The 22,815-nt window shown below is 40.7% G+C and overlaps 1 protein-coding gene across 2 annotated transcripts; it reads left to right on the top strand.

The window, feature by feature from the left end:
* Positions 1–5,079: 5,079 nt before the first annotated feature.
* SEC22A (SEC22 homolog A, vesicle trafficking protein) lies at positions 5,080–20,904 on the top strand. 2 transcript variants are annotated; one of them, XM_042877721.1, is made up of 8 exons: positions 5,080–5,142; positions 7,299–7,527; positions 9,675–9,876; positions 10,770–10,933; positions 12,171–12,365; positions 17,247–17,365; positions 18,885–18,950; positions 20,149–20,904. In XM_042877721.1, the coding sequence occupies exons 3-8, from the start codon at positions 9,695–9,697 to the stop codon at positions 20,347–20,349; spliced, it is 927 nt and encodes a 308-aa protein (XP_042733655.1). In that variant the 5' UTR covers positions 5,080–5,142; positions 7,299–7,527; positions 9,675–9,694; the 3' UTR covers positions 20,350–20,904. The 2 variants fall into 2 exon arrangements, with proteins under 2 accessions (XP_042733655.1, XP_042733654.1); XM_042877720.1 differs by lacking the exon at positions 5,080–5,142 and adding an exon at positions 5,466–5,644.
* The last annotated feature ends 1,911 nt before the right edge of the window (positions 20,905–22,815 follow it).

Below are 22,815 nucleotides of genomic sequence, written 5' to 3'. Positions count from 1 at the left end.
TATTTAGAGTAATAAAGTAGAAAGGATGCATATGTGCTTCTGCCAGTGAATACAGCAAGGCATCCAGTGTGCTTAGCATCACTGCTCAGCTCTACCTGCAAATTCAAAAATGCATTATTGATGTAAATAAATAATCCATACTGAAGACGAATAAAACATGGATTTCATTTGGAAGGCAGAATGCATTTGCTTTGTGTATATCAAGGCTTTATGCCAAGCTTTAGGAAATAATGTGGAGGGAGAGAAATGTAGAAGTCACGACAGTCAATGGAAAACAATAAAACTGAATTGGTATTTACTAAGGCTAGATAATGCCAGACTAACTCAATAGCTTCCTCTGATACAGTAATTATTTAACTAGACAAGGAAGGAAAATCTGTGTCTGGACTTCAATAAAGCAGCTGATTAGGAGCCATGTGTAAAATTATATCTCCTACCTGGGGAAGTCTGAGATTTATAGAGAAGCTGAAAGGCAGGCAGCGTGCTAGGAGAAGCTGAGGCATATCAGAAGGGAATCATCTGGAGTTCCTAACAAGTCAGTCTTAGGATTGATTATTATTTAATATTTCCTTAATGACCTAGGTGGAAAACAGAGGCGCCTGATAATTAAAATGTCTTGAAGTCACGTGGCTAAGAGGCATCATTGGTGCAGGGAACGTTCAGAATGCCACACAGCAAGAATCCAATGTCCTTGGTGAGGGAGGTGACAGCAGAACAACTCCTGCAGGAAACAGCAATGGCACAGAAGTGTTTGTCCTATATAGTGTGGACCAAAAGGGCTACTGAAACCCTACAGTGCAGTAGGAGAAATGCTAGCAATAAAGAAAGGGAGTATAAACGGCCCTGTATAGGACCCCAACGAAACTTTGTGACAATATGTGGTCCTGATCAGTTATGTTAAAGCTGGATTCTTACAGAAACCAGCGCAGAAAAGAACTGCTGAGATGACAGGAGACTGAAGGACCTCTTAGGGCATGAAAGTGACTGCTCATTCAGCAGCAGAAGCCTGAGGTGAGAACTGATTGCTCTTTATTAACTCACTGGTAGGGGAAATACTAAAACTAGGGGGCATGAGAACAAGCGAGAATCAATTGCCACGAACAACTTGGGCTATCAATTTGGTGTTTTTCATTTACGTATCTGGTGAAGGTGTAAAAATTATAAGGACAAAAACATACCTGGTTTTAGCTCAGAAAATGTTTTACATGGATTATTTGATACAGCTGCCTGCGGTAACTGGGGATTGGATTTGATGACCTAGAAGTTCCTGCTGGGCCTATGCCATAGTGTATTCCTGTGTCTTAGTGAGTTTCTATTACCATGAGCTATCACCTCTATCTTACATCAGAAATTGCAGTACTTACTAATCCCTCCAGTCCTAAGAAACCTTTCTGTCCTTCTGAATTAAATTTCAAATAGAACATCCTAACTGTGGACTGCAAAGCCATGCGTTTGTTTCCTGCCCAAGTAAGTTTGTTGTGGCTTTTATCATAAAAACTAATTTCTTTAGGGATTAAGGGCTCCTTGAATATGAACTGGAGTGTTTATGGCAAAACTTTACTAGCAAATAATTTTCTTATTTGTTGTAATTCTTTAAATGACGCTCTTAATGAAATTTTTGGTCTCATGAAGTGATCAGCTTGGAATGACTTTCCCTCATATGAAAATATTTAAATACAAACAAAGTGTGCTAATGTGTTCAGTTACAGTCATGCAGGGAACTAAAGGGATTATGTGTACTGGGAGTATATTCCTGCAGCTTTCCAGAACAGCTTCTTCTCCAGGGAATAAAGCAACCAGAAAACCCCCAAGGAGAGACTGCTACGGTAGGGATGGCTTGGGACAAGAGCATCAGAAAAGCGCAGTCGTGTTATTTCCATAAGCCCAAAACGCTGATAAAATAAATGCTGTAAATAAAAATGCATTAACAACATGCCGCTTTTCAAACTAATTGAGATGCAGCACGAAGATTGCTTTTCAGCAATACAATGTTCTTTATGCAGGAGATCATGCTGGGGCCTACTGCAACAAGAACCATTGGGATAATGCTGTTTTGTTCTAACATCTGCATTTATTAGCTTTGAGATACTTCACTGTGACATTATGAGGTGTAAAGCCCTCAAGAATTGAACACTGTTGTTGCATGAAAGAAACTCTTTGGCTATCACCGGCCCTTAGGATTGAATCAGCAAAGGAGTATTTAAAACAGAAGCAAAAAAAATGGATATTCTGATAGTTTTTATGACCTTGCTCACACTTCTGTTAGTGAGAAGAGTTCATCAGCAAGGAAAGCAATGTCTCTAGTGTTAATTTTCCTAACTTCCTATTAGTCATTCAAACTAAGAAGATAACCTTAGCTCTTGTGATCATCTTGTCCAAAAGCTTTCAAATCAGATGCAAACCTTTTTCAGAGCACAGAGCTGTTAGAATATCATGAGCTCCTAGCCTGCACTGTGGTATCAGGGGTCTGATTCATATTTTTAAGCACTGGTGATGAGGTTGGGCTGCACTGAACACAAACTGATAGACACTGATTCAATATATGTGTATTTTCATGGGAACTGGCATTATTGTAAAAGAAATGGGAAGCACAGCGTTGGATTATTAGTCTGGTTTCCAGCTAAATCCCCAGCCTGGGTGCCTCCAGCTACAGGCACCAAATAATAATATAGAAGCTGACAAAGTCCAGAGGAGGGAGCAACAGAATTATAGGGATGTTTGATAAACAGAAGTTTTAGAAAACAATGAAAGGTTTGATGAGTCTAAATCAGCAAAACCTAAGGAAGATAGTAACACTTCAGCCCATAAAAATGGGTTACAAAGTGGATTAGAGATCTGGTTTATTCTGCACCCACTGTGGAGCAACAAAAGCAATAACCAGCTTCTCCAGGGAGCAACTTCTTTGAGCTAAAACCATCGGAACTCATCTCTGGTGTTGGTTTTTCTCCTGCTGGCTGATGACATATTCAGCAGTTGAATGGCTTCATTTTGCTGTACCCATGCACCATATTTGGCACCAGTCCTCTTCAACTTCTGGCTGTCCATACCCACCAGTGCACTGCTCCTGATCTCTTTCTCTCTTCTCCTTTCCAAACGTCTACATTCCTTCCCTTGATTTGCCTTTGCACTGGTGGAATTTACAAATCTCACTTTTATCTGTTGCTGCAGCTTTCCCTAATTTATTCCCTGTGTGGTACTCCTCTAACAATGTTTTACTGCTTCACTGTCTTAGGGGAACCAATGGGACGAGAAAAAAAGATATTTTAAATGTATCTGGCTCATTAGCTATGCACATTCTTGAATAACGGGTACGATTTAAGTTCACCATAAGAGTTGGGAGTGCTGGAGCTGTAACTTTACTTCTGCCTCCCTCAATGACCTTGTGCAGTTTGTTAAGCTCCCAGAGCCATGCTCGCCTAAAAATAAAGAATATTACCTTTTTTTTTCTTTTTCTTTTTTCCCCTAGGGATGTGTGAGTTTTAACTAATAGACCCGTATATAATTTTTGAAGTTCTGTTTATATAAATGCAAAACGCTTATCTTCTTGCCTTCAAAACATTTACAAATGGTCAGGAGAATTTTAGGGCTGAAAGATAAACAGCTCACAAGAATGAGAAAAATTAAAATGACACACGTGTGCACTTATCACAGACCTTTAGGCAGCCTCTAATTAAGTAATCACTACTTCTCAGCGTTATGTAGATGCTATCGCATGCTGTTAAATTGCGTAGCAGCCTGTAATGCTGTGCACTCTGTTTGTACAGGATAAGGGCGCTCTGGAAATTATTGAGATTAGCACATTATCTTTCTAATGTACACTGTCATCAGGTCAGGATTGAGTTGTTCCACGCTCAGCTCTACAAAAGGCAGCAGGGACAGCGTTTCTTCCTGGCAGGCCACAACACTCATTAGCTCAAGGGGTGGCTCAGGAGCCATCTTACCACTGCCAGGCACTGTCTCAAGGCTGTGCCATTGGTATGCTGGCACTTGGGGTTCCCAGGGTGTCTTATTATAGCAGGAGGTGATACTTAGAGAAGGCAGTCTTGGATTTGGAAAGTGCTGAGGCATTTTGGTGCTGTTCTCCTGGTCACCTTGCTGCTGAGATGCTGAGTGTGACCAGAGCATAAGGCACACAGCCAGCACTACATGGTGCAGCAAGCACTTGTACAGAATGAGTAAAAATCAAAGAAATTGAAGGTGTTAGCAAGGAAATGGACTGCTTGCCTTTGAGAGCTGAGCTGACAGAATAAAACTGTGTGATATGACAAGGAACCGGTAACGATGAGAAACAGGGAGAAAATTATGCACAGAATCATAGAACCATAGAATTGAGTTGGAATGGACCTTTAAAGGCCATCTGGCCCAACCTGCCTGCTGTGAACAGGGACACTTCCATCTCCATCAGGTGCTCAAAGCCCTGTGCAGCCTGACCTTGGACATCCCTGGGAACAGGGCATCCACCCCCCTGTGGGCAACCTGTGCCAATGCCTCACCACCCTTATCATGAAAAACTGCCTGATATCCGACCTAAACCTGCCCTCCTTGTGGTTGAAAGCGTTTCCCCATGCCCTGTCACAACAAACCCCGCTGGAGTCTGTCCTTTCTTATTCTACTATTGGTAAAGAGAGCTTTAATGTACACATCTCTATGTGGTGTTAGTAAGGAGATTCACCAAGTTTCATCTTTCTACTGTCATTCAGAGCACGCTGTTGATTTCTCTAGGAATGGGTGAAATTATGGTCTGGCAGCTGACACCTAACAGGAGAACACCTATGTGAAGGTAAGCACGCTCCAAGTCCTTCGCACTTCTACTGAATTCGGTGGAAACCGGTCGAACAATTAAAAAGTTATCACACAGCGAAACCCATAGAGCACGGTTACAAAGCCTCCTTTATTTTGAAACGAACCCGAGCCAAAGGAATAGGCAGGCAGCCCCGCCATAGCTGTAGGCCTGTCCCAGCCTCTGCGCGTCGCCATAGCGACGCTCCCGGCCCCACCCCCGGCGCCACCCGCGGAGCAATGGCGAGGCCGCCTCCGCGTCACGTGATGGCGCTGGCGAGCCGGCGGACGTGGCCCGTCCCCCACAGTGCTCCGCGGCCGCCGTGGCTGTGTTGAGGTGCCGGCGCGCCGCGCTCCGTTCCGGTGAGGCTCCCCGCTGCCGTTGCCGTGGCGACGCGGCCCGTCCGTCGCTTGCGGGCCTGAGGGAGGGCGAGGAGTGGGGGAGCGAGGAGGGGGCCGCCAGCCGGCCCTGTCTGGGACTGTGCTGGACTGTGCACGGGGTGTCCGATTGGGCCGAGGCCTTGCTGTCCGCTGTGCTGTGAACGGCTATACCGGGGTGCTTGGGAGCATTGCGACGCGCTCCGATTTCTGGGCGCTCGGTGCTGAGTGCCTGCGTAACAGGAATGAACGGGATGGTGGTTGAATGTGGCGTAAAAGTAAGGCAGGTTGCGTTTTTCATCGCCCAGCAGAAGGGACGGGCCTGGGGCCTGGGGCCACGTGTCAGAGCGGCGGAGGCTGACGTGTGGTGAACGGCGCAGGAACGGGCGGGCTGCGCTCCTGCACAGCGCCGGGCTTTGCTCGTCCCTGAGCCCGCACGGGCCCTGTTTGCGGCGTTGGACGGAGCTCGGTGAAGACGTGCCGGCAGGTGCGTGCAAGAAGCGGTGTGAGCGGCGCGAGCGCAGCGGGGTGTTGCTGTAACGAGCTCTCCCTGTTGGTCCCCGGGGTTCAGAATCTCCCTGAGCGGTGCGGTGGTTCAATTTGTAGAACCCACGTAGTTTCTCCGGGAGCTTTTCAAGTTGCTTCTTGAATTTGCTTGACATCTGGGTGTCGGCAGCATCCTGTGACAAGCAATCCCACGAGCTGACTGCGTGTCCTCTGAAGAACCGTCTGTGTTACCCCGAGCCCAACACCTGGCACTGCCCTCAGGGCTCACAGAGAACAGGATAGCAAACCCCATCCCTCTCGTTTCCCCATACCTGCGGTGGGTTTATGAACCATTTGTGGTGTGAGTGCGGTTGAAGGACATAGATTATTATTATCTAGTATTAAAAGTAAGCAGCCCTGCCTGCAGCAGGAGGTTATTGGAGCTTAATGGTCCCTGGGGTCCCTTCCAACCCAAGCCATTCTATGGTTCTATGATTTATTTATTTATTTATTTATTTATTTTGAGGAAAGCCTATGGAATTTGAAGTAATGGTGAAGTAATATCTGCACTTTTGAAAATGAGTTTAAAAAAACATACTTAAACTTAGTACTGAAACCACTCCCATATCACTAATGCTCTTTTCTCAGTCTCCCCCTCTGTATGTCACATTACTGCCTGATGCCTTCTGTGAATCTGTTGTCTTGAGGGCTGCATGTAGTCGTTTGTTTCTTTTCAAAGATTTAATAAACTTTTAAAAATGTTTTCAGGTGAGGCTGAATGTTGTGTTACAGTATAGGTGCTGTACATGTGTGTACATGTGATTGTGCAACAGTGTGGTATTTCTTTTATTGACTTCATTTTCGGGTAGCTTTCTGAATGTGCTGAAAGCTGTGGCTTCTGCTGCTGGTCCAAGTTCAGGAAGCTGAGAAAAAAAACAGATCTTTTCACTGGTTGGATTTTCAAAATGATGATAGTGGAAGCTGATTAACTGTTGATATTAAGACAAACACAGTTTTTTTTCCCTGTGTATTTTATAGTGCATGGAGAGAACTGGCAGGTTGCAGTGTTGGCTTATCTTCTGTAACAGACTAATTTCTCTAAGTAGGAGTCCTGAGGAATGTAACTGTTTTCGTTCTAGATTTATGCAAATGTTTATTTAAGATATACATCTAAATGGAAAGAATACCTCTAATGGGTTCATTATGATGCCCACGCATACGTTCTGTTGTTAGTGGTACTTTCTTTACCCTTGAGTGTAGAACAGCTCTTGTTAGACTGAATACTGAGAGCCTGAATGCTCTGGAAATACAGCTGTGGTCATGTTGTGCTACGTTCCTAAATTTTCCAATCAGAGGAAATAATGAATTAATTGAATTTAATATGTGAAGCGTGTGGTAGGATTCAGACAAGGCAATGTTATTCTGCATTAATAATGTACTGTACAGCTTGTTCCCAAATGGCTGAAGTAATGGGATTTCTTCAGTTTCTGGTAAGGAACAGTGAAACGTTTTAATATTCCTGTTGCTTGAGTACCCGTGTGATCCTGTTGGGTGTGTTCAGGCCTTTCCAACCAGTGTGCCCTCATAAAAAGAGCTTAAGAACGTTATTAGCCAGTAAATACATTCATTATTTTTTTTCTGATTGTTCTCATCAGATGGCACAAGATGAGCTGTAACGATCAAGATCATTTCAGTGGACAGAATAATATTTTTCCTTCCAAGAGCTGGCAACAGGATTCTGAGCTCCTCCTGCAGTGCCACCATACTCACTGCCTTTTCCTAGGATGGGACATGGAGATACGTTCCTGTTTTCACTTTAGCTGCTAGTGGAGTTATTGGCTTCATCAGTGGAAATGCAGATCCATGAAATTACATTTTGTGCAAGTAAGTTAATGAGGGGAATTTTAAACTTTGCTATCCCATTTTAGTTCTTATGTTCATATTGAAATAGTTTGCAGAAGTCCCCTTCAGAATTAGGTCCCAGGTGATAATTATGTGAGAACCATTGCAATTTAAAGCTCCTCTGCAGTTTTGTCATGCTGTGGAGCTGCTGCTATGGGCCCGTGGCTAGCAATATAGTTAAGGATACAAGAGCCGTTTGTTTTCCATGTGAATTGCCTGCTGGAAGCATGTACATCAGTTTAAGCACACATAGAGAAAATATTTATAGAACTGCAGGTTAAATTAACTCTGGGAAGTCCTGAAGTTGTTTTCTGGTTGCTTTTATTTTTTTGTTTGTACATCCTCCTGATCAAAGCACTTTGTACAATGAAGAATTCTGTGATGAAATGGTGAAATGACAAGCATACCTTATAGAGCTCAGAGGCTCTCAGTAGACTACAGACAGTGGTGTCTTCTGCTGCTGTTCCAAGTTCAGTGCATAGCTAACTTGCAGCGTCTCAAAACAGGCTGAAGTTTGCTGATGAGGCCGAACTTCTTAAGTTGGAAATTACAATAAATCTTCTGTGTTTGTATCTGCACATGTGTCTTTCTCAGCAGTAAGTACACACAAACAACTTCAGTATTGATTAATACTCAGTGAGTATCCTTATTTATAACCTTTGTGAAGTGGGAAAGTGGAGAGATTAGAATTCAGGGGAAAACCAGCTGTTTCATTTAGTTTCTTTTATGAAGAGGCAGTGCTAATTGAGGGAAATCTGGATTCCTAGGTTTTCAGAATCCAGTCCTTGAGCTGCTATGGCTCGTAAAGCACTGTAATGTCATGGTTTGAAAGGTGCTGTAAACACGTCAGTATTGCACACTAAAGCATATTTCAGTTGTATTCAGAAATCTGTTTTCTGTTTCAGTTTATGACTATATGAAACTTCAGTAGCATCATCTGAGGGAGGCAAAACCCACTTTTTTTGCAATTTCTGAAGTGATAGGTGTAGCAAATGGTAGGAGTCAGCAGAGCAGTGTTAGGAGTTGACAAGGAAGTGTTTGCTTTTGGCTTCAGATTGATTCTAGCAGTTCGCCCACTTGTCAGAGTAATCTTTTAAAAAATCTGCATAAAGCTTGTCTTGATAAACTTCTGCATGTTTTGATTTAACGTGAGGTTTGAAGAACTTGAAAGTTTTAAACTTGTCATCTCTCCTGAAAGACTTGTCTGCAGGATGGGTGTTTATACAGTTGATAGTGTTAACTACCTGCTACAATTTTACTCCTTTTGTGTGGGAAATGTTTAAGTACAGAATTTTTTTTGTTCTTTAAGTGTCTGGATTCCCCAAAGCTTTAATTGTTACACTTGAAAATTCAATACTGGAAAAGCACACAGGCTTTGCAAGCACCTTCTCATCTTGCCCAGTGTTTCCATGTTGCTGACAGACGTGTTTCACAGAAGTAAAAATGAAGACCCAGATAAGAAGGAAGATGCATTATGTTTAAGAAATTCTACTGTGATTTGGGAGAGCTGGATTACCTTCCTTGCTGTTTTATTCCTTGATATTTTTTATTATTTGATATCATCTCTATTTGTCAAGGTACTTCAGCAAGCACTCAGTAAGAGCTTCATGAAAGCATATCAACACTGTTGCTATAAAGACCTGGATATGTTTTCTATCTGATGTATGCTTATAGCACACATTTTCCTATCCAGCTGTTGTTTGTGCTGTCATTTTTTTCTCTCATTTGAAAAGATAATAATAAAATTCTCAGCTTGAAGAAAGCAATTACAGCAGTGCTAAGGCTGAGTACTAGAGTATCCCCCTCCATAGGTACCTTTGGGTGAGGATTTATGGCAATTCTGATTTTTTTTAAAAAAAAAAAAAAAAAAAAAAAAAGGTTTTGAAATGGACATTCTGTTTACTGCCACTTTGTGATTTACATGGACTAATAGGTCCTTTTCACTAACAGCTTCAGTCTGAGTTGTAGCTGCAAATAATCCCCCTATTCTGTTTTTAAGCTTGAGCCCAACACAAAGTTTGGACAGTTTGATTAATCACTCCTTTAATTAACTCCTTTGTTTTCAGTTGAACCTTAGTTCTGATTCATCTCCTCATGTATTTCTGAGTTCATTTTGTGTTTTGCTTTAGGTTGTTGTTAACTGCTGGCAATGTCTATGATTTTATCTGCCTCTGTGGTCCGTGTGAGGGATGGACTCCCACTGTCTGCATCCACCGATTATGATCAAAGCACAGGAGTGCAAGAATGTAGAAAATACTTTAAAATGCTCTCAAAGAAACTTTCTCAGCTTCCTGATAGATGTACTCTGAAAACTGGACAGTACAACATAAAGTAAGGCTTCTCTTTCATATAATGTAGCATCTTTTTCCACGCGTCGCATCCTTTGTCTGTAAAGTTAATGCTTGAACAGTAGAAATGGTTATTCAGAATAATCATAGAATCACCAAGGTTGGAAAAGGCCTCCCAGCTCATCCAGTCCAACTGTCCACCTACCACCAGTATTCCATGTCCCTTAGTACCACATCCAAATGTTTCTTGAACACCTCCAGGGACGGTGGATCCATCACCTCCTTGGGCAGCCCATTCTGGCACCTGACCACTTGTTTGGTCAAGAAATTTTTCTTAATATACAACCTGAATCTCCCCTGGTACAACTTGAGGCCATTCCCTTAGTCGTGTCACTAATAAGAGTAGTACTTGGCAGTATTTGTATATCAAAAGTTGCAAATTGAGAAATAGTGGAAAGATTTGAAGCCTGGTTATACTTCAGTACAAGTCCTAGTTCAAAATTTATAACACCTAATTTCAAAGTTTTTGACTTCCTAGAAGCATTTTTGTTAATTTCAAAGTTGCTTTTCATATAAAAATAATCACATTTGTCCTTTGTCATTGCAGTTCAACTATTTCTTATTTCTTTTCTGTTTTTAGTCTGCAGCAGATTTAAAAACTACATAATAATCCCAAAACTTGATTATCTCATCCGTGGATGAGTGGATGTGTACATATGTATATGTACATACACACACAATGTACGTGTGTAAAAAACATTGACTAAAACTGAATTTATTTTCTTCTAGAATAGAGTTTGACTTTTCATTAAGCATTAGTTCCTTTGTTATCCCAGTATTTTGCTTTTCTGATTGTGCAATATGAGATCAAACTAGTGAAGCTGCCTGTTACCTAGAAAGACATTTGAAATTCTGGTTTTGTTGTCTCAATTGCAGCTTTATCAGTTCTCTGGGAGTAACTTACATGATGCTGTGCACTGAGAACTATCCCAGTGTTTTGGCTTTCTGCTTCCTGGATGAGCTTCAGAAAGAATTCATCACTACCTACAATATGATGAAGACAAATACTGCTGTCAGACCATACTGTTTTATAGAGTTTGGTAAGGATCTGATTTCTTTTCATGCTCATTCTCACACTGACTCAAATGCTTATTTAAATAGATGTGCAACTTAATATACGGAAAACAGAAATGTCTGAGGTAGCTTGTAGCTGTGCTTCAGGTGGATTTGGAGTCTGATGTAACTCCCATTAGGATCGGTTCGAAAGAAAACAACTCTTGGCTTTAAATTGGGCTACTAGAGTTTTATGCAGACATTCAGGTTGATTTTGGCTCGTAACTTGTTTGACCAAATCAGAGTTTAGCTTCTCCTAGTTAATCATACATGGAGCTGATGACTTTGTACCTGTTAACATTCTGAACCTGTGAAGGCACTGAGCTTCATAAATTTCTCAAGTGAAAGATTGCATTTTCTTGTTGGCTCTTAGCTGTGCAGCAGTTCTGATTCAGTGCATGGAAAGGAGATGTTTTTATTTGTCTTATGATAGGCATTTAATCTTCTGTCACGCAAGCTCCAGATACAACTAATCTCATATAAACCTGGTTGCAGCTCTTATGGATTCTATTAATATCTGTTGCTTTAATACTGTAAGCTGTGTGTTATTTTAAGTGTTCTTATAAGTGCATCAGAGCAAAAAACCTGCAGTTTTAGAGGAAGTTATAATATATATCAATATCTATCTAACTAATATTGAGGAAATGCTCCATCTAGTTAATTTCTCTGTAGTTCAGTCGGTCTATTAGTAACAGTATTTGCATGATGTTTGTCTATAAAGATTTCCTTAAAATTATTTTATGCTTTCATTTTACTAATTGTTGTGTTTGAATGTAGGTCTGTTACAGTCTTTATGTTGTTATAATGTGGTATTGTTTTTCTCTGCCTGCATATTTTGCAGGCACAACTCATACCCAAGTTTATACTTGAATTCAGGAGTTAATTTTCTCCTAAGGATGTTTAACTTAGCAGAAAAGCTGGAATAAGGGCAGTAAATCCATTGTATTAGCAATTATTTCAGTATCATGCAGTGAAAAGTCTTGAGTTTATTCACTATTATAAAGTAATTTGCTTTCTAGAGATTCATTTTTTTTCCTGCAGAATTAAATAGCACGTGATATATTAGTCACAAAACTGAAATAGTATTGGAACGTGCCAAGAAAAATGTAGGCATTTCAAACCATCTATTCAAGTTTGAAAAGTGTGTAGTGCATAAAACTGCGTGGTTTTGGGTCGCTTTATAAACAGAAATCCATCAGGATATAACTTTCAAATTTTACACAGATAATTTCATTCAGAGGACCAAACAGAGATACAACAACACGCGTTCTTTATCAACAAAGATGAATCTTGCTGACATGCAGACAGAAATCAAACTGAGGCCGCCTTATCAAATTTCCCTGTCAGAACTTGGTTCAGCTAATGGGTTTGCACATTTATCTGCAGCAGAATATAAGGGTACCGGTAAGATATCTGCAGGTAAGTTTTAAGCTTCTCTATTTACATCTTTAAATGACAAAGATAGAGGGTTGTCTTTATTGTAATGTTTCATAGAATCACAGAATGGCCTGGGTTGGAAAGGACCACAATGATCCTTTAGTTTCAAGCTGCTGCTATGTGCAGGGTCACCAACCATCAGACCGGGCTGTCCAGAGCCACATCCAGCCTGGCCTTGAATGCCTCCAGAGTTGGGGCATTCCCAAAATGTTTCTTCTTTTCTTCAGAGGAAAAAAAAAAAAAAGGTTTTTCACTACGGTATTCATAAAATGCATGTTATATCACGACAGTTTTATGCTTTAGCTTAGATATTTGTTCTCAGCTCTAAGTGTTCCATCTTTTTATGGCGTTCATAGAGAGCTATGGAGCTATTCAATGGACAGCTTATCGAAGGAAAAAAATCTACATGAAAATAAGCAAATGAAAAAGAGCATTTAACAGGATGATTGCTTTGGTGTTTCGGTTTTTTTTTTCCACATTCTATGATATATCACAATTTTGATTATGTCTGCCCAGAGGGATGCGGATGCTTTGGAATTTCACAATCACAGATACTTCCTAAGTGCTGTGCTAAAAGAAGTTCTATCTGAAATAAGTGCTTTATGTGTGATGTCATTTTGTATTGTCATACTCACTTAAGCAGTCTTTAATATTTCTTTTTCAAACTTCATTTGACCTGATGTAGGAAGTAAACATGGCATGATGTGGTTTTCAACTGGGCTGAAACTTATGCTAAGATTTCTTATTTTGAGTGCTCCAAATCAGTTTGTAACTAGAAGAATTATAAACAATAAGCATTTATTTATTGAGAATTCTGCTTGCGTCGAAGTCAGCTGTACATTTAAACTGTTTATGATGTGGCAGATAATCATCTGATTTATCTTTCCCCACCTCCCCACAGCTTGTCTGTATGGAAGCTGTTCTGTTGTCCTCTTTTATTCTATCTTGGCTTCTGGTTCTTTTCCCCCTTTTAACTTCTAACTTTCTTCCTCCTACTTCTAACGTTCTTCCTCCTCTGAATTCCTTGTATCTCTCTGTTCAGTTATCTGTTTTCATCCTTGAACTGCTGTAGAAACTTGCCATCAAAGGGCTGTATGTCAGTGGTTTCTGGGCTGGTTTGGCCCAGTTCCGTGACCAGCAGGGCAGAGGGATTTGTGGATCCGCACCTCTGGAAAAGGGAAACAGGGGACCCCAAAATAATTGAAAACAATGGCAATAATCTGAGGTGGAAGAAATGATTTACTAAATATAGTATTAGCAAAGTACAATGAGAGAGAGAGAGTCTGTCTGAAAGGTAGATAGGCCTCACCACAGTGCTGAGGTGAGAAGTGCAGTCCAGTTGAGTGAACGAAGAAAAGCAGACGGCGAAGAGCGGGTGAAGAAGAAGGCATCAGGTGACCTTGCACAGAGTTATATCTCCTCGCTGCCTGCAAAGCCTCCCGGGGAAATGTAGTTCTTCTCCGTTGGACGAACATTTGGGACTCGAGCATCAGAAGTGAAACCCCCCAGCGCATTACATGATGTTATGGTGTGGAATACTGATAACAATCGTAAAACCATAACAGCTGTACATTATGCAAGGCTTGCACTTTCCTCTTCCTTCAGCTCTTCCAGTTTTAGATGCTACTGAATAATAGCGTCTTGAGTGTGACTTTTGAGCACGTCTGCGGACACCTTCATAATACTTCACAATTGTTGTAAATTCTCTCCCTCCTTGAAAAGAGCCTTCTCTGGATGTTTACTACACAGTCTGTTCACTGGACTTCAGAATTTCCCTAACCATACTACCCTAACTAACAAACCTCTGCTAAATCATGTCCCTTACCACCACATCCAAACAGTTTTTAAATACGTCCAGGGATGGTGACACAATCACCTCCCTGGGGAAAACCTATTCCTGTGCTTAACAACCCTTTCTGTAAAGAAGTGTTTCCAAATATCCAACCCAACTCACCCTAGCACAACTTAAGGCCATTTTCCTTGTCGTGTCACCAGTGAGAGGAGACCAACCCTGCTCTTGCTGTAAGCACCTTTCAGGTATTGGAAGAGAGCAATAAGGTCTCCCCTCGGCCTCCTTTTCCCCAGACTGAGCATCCCCAGTTCATTCAGTCTCTGCTCATAGGGCATATTCTCCAGGCCCTTCACAAGCCTTGTTGCCCTTCTTTGGACCTGCTCCAAGGCATCTCAGTGTCCTTTCTGTACTGAGGTGCCCAAAACTGAACATGGTGCTTGAGGTGGGGCCTCACAAGTGCAGAGTACAGAGGCAGGATGACTTCCCTAGTCCTGCTCACCACACCATTCCTGATACAAGCCAGGATGCCATTGGCCTACTTGGCCCCCTGGGCACGCTGCTGGCTCATATTCAGCTGACTGTTCATCAGGACACCAAGGTTCCTTTCTATCAGGCAGCTTTCCAGCCACTCCTCCCCAAGCCTGTAGGGTTGTTGTGACCAAAATGCAGGACCTGACACTTGGCCCTAATGAAAGTCATGCATCTCATGAGAAGATGTGCTCTGTGTAGTGTAACTTTTACATGTGCTGTCTTGTTAAAAATATGCCATGCTATAAGTGAAGTACATACAATAAATGAGTTGGGTAGGAAGTGAGGCACAAGTGTTGTTGCATGGCATGGTAGAAATTAATGTGTTTTGGTTGTGTAATGGTTTGATAAACCATTATCTATTACTTTCTTCTACCTGGAGTTGGGTGTATATCCAAGCTGTAGTGTTTTAGCCTCTTTTCCTAAGTAGTTGACCAGAGCAGTCCTTTCCTGTGCTGAAAGTTGTGTGCAGTGAGTAATAGGGCTAAGCTATGCATCAGAGAAGCAGGAAGTGCAGATTATGGGTAGGATTTTGTTTCAAACATGTATGTAGGTGTTGACAGGAATTAGAAACAGGGTGACAATGTGAATTGGCAATGTGATATGTGAAATTTTAGGTATCTATTTGGTTCAGATAGATAGACTATTTTCTGAGCTTTTTTTTTTTTTTTTTTCTTCCAACAGAGGAGCAGTTCTTGGATCAGAATTCCTTTTTGCCTGATGATGCACCCATTTAAAAAAATTTTTTTAAATAAATGTTCTTAGAAGTAATGCAGTATCTTATGTCGTGTAAATTTCCTAAATAGTTATCTAAACTTCAAAGTTTTAGTTCAGAATTTCTTTGATCCTTGCCTTGCTGAAGAGAGTTTTTGATACAGCTGTTATGATCTTGTAAGATCTGTTGATGGACTGACTTGAGGACAGCTGGCCTTTGCCCTGTCTTATCCAATACTCCTTCGTTCTTATGGTTTTGCCTTTATTTTACTGTACTTAAATGACTTTTTTTCCTTTGATAGTGAAACTGAGATTTATTAAGCCCGGGAGAGCTTCTGGACATCAGTAGCACTGTGCAGTGCCCTTCATAGTTTTTAGGTTTGTTTGTTTGTTTTAATAAGAGGGAAACATAATTTCATGCTTCTTCAGAGTCTCTCTTGTTTAACTGACAGCCCTGTTTACTTTTTCTCCCCATGGTTCCAAAGAGGCATTTTAAGCACTTTAATACATGCTGCTTTACAGTAAACCAGTTTTCCTGGTTCCAGCAGCATGGAGAGCTGTGTGTGAGTTGTCAGAACTCACCGGAGAGCTGCTTTTATTCACTAGTTAGTGAAACTTGGAAGCAAAAGCAACTTGGGAGCAAAAGCAGTCACATAAGCCCTTAGCTCTTTGCTGCACTCTAGGTGAGATTGACTATTTAGAAAAGTTGGGAGTCAGAGTTAAAGAAGTGTTTGGTGTGCAGGTACTGTATGTAACCATAACAGAGTGGTTTCTAGTAGTAGTCCTTTAAGTTCATTATTAAATACTGAATGTAGCACAGGTGAGCTAACAGAACTTGTTTTGTGCTGTAAGTTACCACACACTGGTAGTCAGTCAGCCCTGTCTGCTTATCAGTGTGACGCCGCTTTGGTCATTTTCTTGTTTAGTGTCTGCAACTTCATAAACTGGATGTGTGCAGCGTGCACAGCCAGGATTGGCACCCCTTTCTCTGTTAGTGCTGCGGCTCATTAACCTCATTCCTCACATCTTTACACTTGAGTGGTTCCAACAGAATGATTTAAGCATGGTTCAGCAGTCTTTTTGTTTTCCCTGTGTTGCTAAGAGTTTTGCATCACTTCTTCATATTTGCTTTCTGTTATTAATTATGGAAAGGGACAGTCAATGCGAACATACACAACTGTTATGTACTTGTGATGTTAAGATAAGCCCAAAGGAAAGAGTGTTTTAATTTTAATGTCCTTCTAAACACTGTCTGGAAGGCCTGTATGAGGTTTTAAGGTTGGTAATGTGCTGTAGTTTCAAAACTCTTCTGTTTCTGCCTATGGTAGTACTTCCTGGCTGCACTTTTTAAAGGTAGAGGAGAGTAATAGGTTCTGGCTCAGAGTGTTCCAGTTCAGCAAGCAGCTAAATAAGCCTTGATAGTTCTGCTAATACATTAGTGTTAAAGAAAAACGAAGATTGTGAGAGGAGCTCTTAAGTATGTGACCTATTACCTGGCTATTAATTGTGGGCAAATTTTACTAGCAAGTGCATCATTTGCCATTGATTTCCTGGCATGTTTAAGCAGCTTTCAAGACCTTACTGAGGTCTTGCTGAATGTACAAGAGTTAAAGACTGAATGTAGTGAGACAAGTTGGTCTTACAATAATGGAAGGAAAATGTTCTTTCCTTCAAACTTAAAATGTTTCCTTTTCTTAAAAAATAATACATTTTGTGGTGTGCTTCAGCAGCCTCCTGTGAACTAGAAGACTGGAAAAAGTAGATTAATATTGTTCTATATTTTTTTAATATACCACTTTGACTGAGTTCTTCTTTTTGTCTTTTTGCAGCTCCTCACCAACGTCTGGAACCTGTGACCCTGCCCGGGATTGTCTCATTTGTACTCAGTCTCTTGTGTGGAGCTTTGAATTTAATTCGTGGCTTTCATGCCATAGAAAGTCTTCTACAGGTATTGTACCATGCCTCTGAATGTGAGTTGTGCTTCGTGGTAATCGTGCTGTCATCTCTGAATGTGCTTGCCATGTGAAGTAAGTCTTGCCAGCTTTATTTTCACAAATATGTGGTTGTGAGGTCAGATTGTTATTTAGGACACTTACATTGTTTATAAGCTGTGTACCCTTTCTGAGAGTGATGCATTGTTTGTTAATGTTGGGAAATACAGAAGTAATGGAAGGTGAGGAAGGAAGGACCAACACTCTCTGTAGATACTTTAGTAGTAGTGGGTATGTGAACACCAAATTTTTTCCTAAGTGTATGCCAGGATATGAAACACTCTAATAGATACTATGAAAAAACACTTGTGAGGAAATGATGGACAGCTGTGAAAATCTGGCCTTTTTTTTTTTAAAGTTCTGTGATGCCGAGATCTGGAAAGCCACTTTGTAAAATCCTTTTTTAGAAACCTTTCTGTGTTTCTGTTCATTTTTCATAAACTTCAGGTTACTTACTGTTCTTGGTGTTCTGAAAAGCTTAATGCAGGGAAAACTGCCGAGTGATTTCTTGTTTCCAAACAAAAATGTACAAAAAAAATACCTCAACCCCCCCACGTTTATTTGCTTATGTGAACTCTGCTCAAACCTTTATTCTGGTTATTGACAGAGTTACGTGTAAAGACTTAATGAAACAGTAATCTTGGAGGTCTCAGCAAGAGTTGAGCAAGAGAACTGAAAGTGCCCCATGCTGTGGGGCCTTCTTGGCCCAACATGAGTGGGATTTTTGACCCAGCATTTGTCCTGGATATTAGCCAAACTCTGTTGTAACTGTGCTTCAGCAAATGTGCTGTGAGGCAAAGATTTGCCCGTGGTTTAGGAGAGTGCTGCATTATGTATGTATGTAGGTCAGCTTTATCATAGAATGGTTTGGGTTGGAAGGAACCTTTAAGATCACCTAGTTGCGCCTTGCTGCTGTAGGCAGGGACAGCTTCCTCTGGACAGGTTGCTCACAGCCCCATCCAGCCTGGCCTTTATGTACAGACCTACACATTTTTGTCTGTGGGTTTTTTTTTCTGTTTTTTAAACACAGATTGGAAACATCTGTACATATCAGGTATTTTTTTCCCATCTTTTCCTTCAAGAAAACAAAATTTTCTAATAATCTGTCTGATAAACTTGTTTTGTTTGTTCTTGTGGCCATTAATGTAGAGTGGCCTGCGTTGTTCTCTGTGTAGCGTTTTACCACACCCTAGTGGCCAGTTTGTGTCCTTCTCTTTTACCTTGTTTCCCATTCTTGGAAGCTACAGGAGAGTAGAGTTGTGCAAACCTGATTTTAAAGGCTGTTAACAGTGTTTAGACTCAAATTTTCAGAGGCATCTGCAGAATGTCCAGTGCCAGCTTTGATTTAGCTTACACAGGAATCTGTGTAAATCTCTGTGTAAGGCTGTCTTAACATACATTGAAGAACTGCCATAGGTGCAATCTGGTATTTCATTGAAACATTGTAAAACATTGCTTTTTGCTTTGTTTTCACAGAATGAAGGTGAAGATTTCAGCTATGTTATTGCATTTTTTCTTGGAACAGCAGCCTGTTTGTACCAGGTGTGTTCTGGTGCTTGCCTAATTCACTAAAATTGAGACACATCTCTCAGTCATGCATAAGTGTCAACATAGAATCATAGAATTTTAGAAAAACACATTTTCCTAAATGTCACAGCTACTTGGATACAGTCATTATAAAAATAATTTCTGTATTTTAATGCATTGATCATAGACTGTCACACAGTAGATTCATACATACATCTGTCTGCTGACATGTTTTTCCAGGTAGTTGATTAAGAGATCTGGTGTAGCTTATCTGTTATAATCTCCATCACTTGAGACTTTTGTTTACTTCAAGTACAAATTTCTTAGCTTAAGTGTATCTAGCATTTCTTTCCTTTGGAAGTATGTGAGTGTATATATTAATACCTAGGCACTGCACCCAAGATTTTCTCCCACTTCATACGTTCTCATGCATCTCTTTCCTTTTGAAATATTTCAGTCACTTTCCACTGTGTTTCCCTGTCTGATATTTTGTGCTTACATTTCATGACTGTAGGTTTTCCATAAGGTAACCCCAGTACATTATATTGCTCGGCTGCAAGTGTAAAATGCTTTGGCATTTTTTGAGGGACATAAATAATGAAAAGAATGAAGTGGAATTTCTCTGGCATAGACAAAACACAGCAAATAAAGAACCAAGAGCATACTTAGATAATCTGATGAATTTGGTTAAATATTGGTGTGAACATCATTATTTGCTCTGTGGGAAGAAATTTCGATTAAAAATTAAACCTAAGTGATGCTGGTATTTTCCTTGCAACCCAGCAAGAACTGTCTTTGGCAGATGGAAATGGCTGAAATGCAGATGAGGCAAACTTTTTTTCTTTTCTTTTTTCTTTTTTCCTTTTTTTGTGGAAACGAAGTAAGCAGAACAGTAGCAAAAGTGAAGATAACACAAAGGAATGTGGGACAGTTGTGTCCTTTTAGAGATTTTCCATGTCTTTCCCACTCTTTCCTCTGAGGAGGACGTAAACTGGGTCTTGTTTCTTCTGAAGCAGAACAAAGAGCATGTTTTTGACTGGAGATTGCCAGGAACATCCACTTTACTTCAGCATGGGCTAAGTTCACACCGGTGTTACATGTTTCGAGTTTGACTTGTTTGTGGGATATTTTCTGCTAATTCATTAATAACTAGAGGCATTTCTTTATTGGAACCTGTTTTCTGTGCAGTAATACCATTTTTTTCTCCTGGCAGTGTTACCTGTTCGTATATTACACAGGCTGGAGGAACGCCAAATCCTTCCTGACTTTTGGGTTAATTTGCCTGTGTAACATGTACCTGTATGAACTGCGCAACCTGTGGCAGCTCTTCTTTCATGTGACTGTGGGAGCATTTTCAACGTTGCAAATTCGACTGCGACGACCGCAGGGGAAGTCCCCAGATTACAATGTGTGACAAGTCCTGGAACACTTAGAGGCGGTCTTGTTCCAACAGATATTCACTCTCAGGAATGTAAAGCTGTTCTCCAAAAGAAGAAGCTGGCTGGATGGCGCTTTTTGGTTTTGTTCCTTTTTTTTAATTAAGCAATGTAAGATGCCTGCGGACATTTTTCACTTGCTGGTTAAAAAACCTTTTCTTTTAAAGGAACAGCTGAGGACACAGATGAGTACAGAACTAGAGCAGAGAAGGGGGTCATATCGTGTAGTAAAATATGTGTTGATGGGAGACTAATTTGGGGAATTTGGTGGCATGAAGAAAGCTTTGCTCAAGAGTATGTCAATGATGGAAGGAACATAGAGTATGTGTCCTGCATATCATGCAAGCTCTTCACTTCCAAAATCAGTTTTGCCTTTGTGAGGCAGTAGAGGATAGGCTAAGTTAATATTAAAAATGCTGTTGCGTATTAGCAAACCAGATTTGGAATATGTAATCTACTAAATTTTGGAATGTTTTGTTACACGTTGACATTTGCGTGAGTGTTTTCTTGATTAAAACATAACCTGGAAACTCTTTGTTTCTTGGGATCAGCTCTTTGGCACCCGTGGCCCTCCTTCTAGTGCTATAAACACTTGTATGTTTTGTCACCGATGGTTTCCTTCCGGTTGTCCTTTGAAAATGGTCTGTGTGGACAGGGTTTTCTTTCAGGAATGGTCCAAAGAGTTCTGCCACTCAACCCAGGACTTCCCCTGAGCTGTGGAGAGGTTGAAAGGAAACAGACCAGCTGGTGAGTAAAAAAGAGTAAAAAGGGCTATTCTTCTTCTTCTATACCTTCACAAATGGGAGGAATGATGAGATAAGCAGGAAGATAATAAATCCGTCTGATTAACATAAATGAAAAACCAAATTGGAACGTTGTTCATTTTTGTGGCTTTTTGTGTTTTTATGCTGTGATAGAACCTCTTACATTCAAGAGGGCCATCCTCAAGGTATTCAGAGGTATTCCTCAAGTTTGGGAATAGACCAGGAAACATCTAGCATTCACAAAATACAGTAGCAGCAGTGTTGTACCTCTTTCAGTTTCTGTGATTTCTGTGATCAGTTAGATTGCTTTTATATTTGGCAATTAGATGGCAGCTATCTGTGCTGTTTCATGAGATGCAAGTTGAGAGAATTTAATGTGTGATCTGTAGTAATGTAAAAATTCACTGAAATAGTTTTTTTTTTTAATGTATTGTGCAGTTGGATTTGGAGACTGGCAGAGCTTTGCTGTGCTCTAGGGTGTCACACTTCGTTCCAAAATGGTGCGTGTTTCAGTAGGCTGTTTAGAGTCAGATTATCACTAAAAGAGCAAGATACTTTATTTAGTTCTTTAAAAGGTCATTTTAGTCAAGAAAATTATGTAAACCTGAGAAAGAAACCAGGCTTTTCTTGCTCATAAAGTCCAGAGCAGTCCTGCTGCCTTTTCACCCTAGTTGGTTGGTAGGGAAGTTCTCATGAACGCCCAAAATATGTACTGTGTTTTTGGCTTCTGCTGTTCTGCATGTGAGGACTTTTCTCTTGTGTCATGTCTTTGGTTTATATGTCAGCAGATAATCTTGTTTTCTCTGTGACCCCTTCCTGCTGTTTCTTAAGGAATTCTTTTCTTAAGGAATGAAAACTTCCTTTGCTACAGCATGTGGTGCCATGATTCTGTTCCGGTTCTGCTGTCATTAAAGAAGTGGATGATTAGCAGGTGTAGTGAATGAATGCAACTGTTACGTAGCAGAGGACAGTTGAGTTTTTGTTTGCTTGTTTTTATGGCACTGATTAGAAAAACAATTTCACAAAGAAAATTCAGTGATGCACATTTGGTAGTCTGACTTTTCATCACTTGCTATTACTACGTGCTAAAAATGTGGCTTTTGAGCTAGACTGTGATGTCAGGATGTGCTGAAATGTTGTGTAAGATGAAATGCAAGATAAGCGAGAGCAGCTTAGAGGTGAAAGGTGGTTGGTAATTCCCAGGGCTTCCTGTCTGCTTGTAACAATCCAGCGTTATTGAAGGAATAGTAGGTGCTTCCCTGCTGGTAGCTGCAGACATCAGAGTTGGACTTGTGAGGATGGATTAATGAAAGATGAATACTCTCTGGAGCAACGTGGTTTGTTTTGGTTTGAGTTGTGCCAGCCATTCACTGTTGCTTAGCTGTTCTGTGGCATCTAGTAGAAGCAGAGTCCACGTCATCCTGCGTTTATGGAGTTTGTCCTCTCTAAGGTTGGAATGGGTCCATCCAGCTGCCTCACTATCATTTTGTTTGTTTGTGTTTTGTTTTTGAACAAAGTGTCACGATCTGAGATTGCTTGCAGTAAAGAATCACCCGACGCTTGGCTGATTTGCACAGTGTATGAGGTTTGATTACCCCCGAGTGCCCAGTTTGAGCTTCTAGAAATTTAATTCATTTTTCCTTATGTGCTTTTCTTTAGTGCCTGAGCTTTCTCTTGGTG

The sequence above is a fragment of the Lagopus leucura genome, unplaced genomic scaffold (assembly GCF_019238085.1).
Source record: "Lagopus leucura isolate 7727_CA_CO unplaced genomic scaffold, USGS_WTPT01 Super-Scaffold_100019, whole genome shotgun sequence".
In the NCBI taxonomy this organism is placed as follows: Eukaryota; Metazoa; Chordata; class Aves; order Galliformes; family Phasianidae; genus Lagopus; species Lagopus leucura.
The sequence above is the reverse complement of the archived record's forward strand: the minus strand, read 5'-3'. Positions and strand labels throughout refer to the sequence as shown.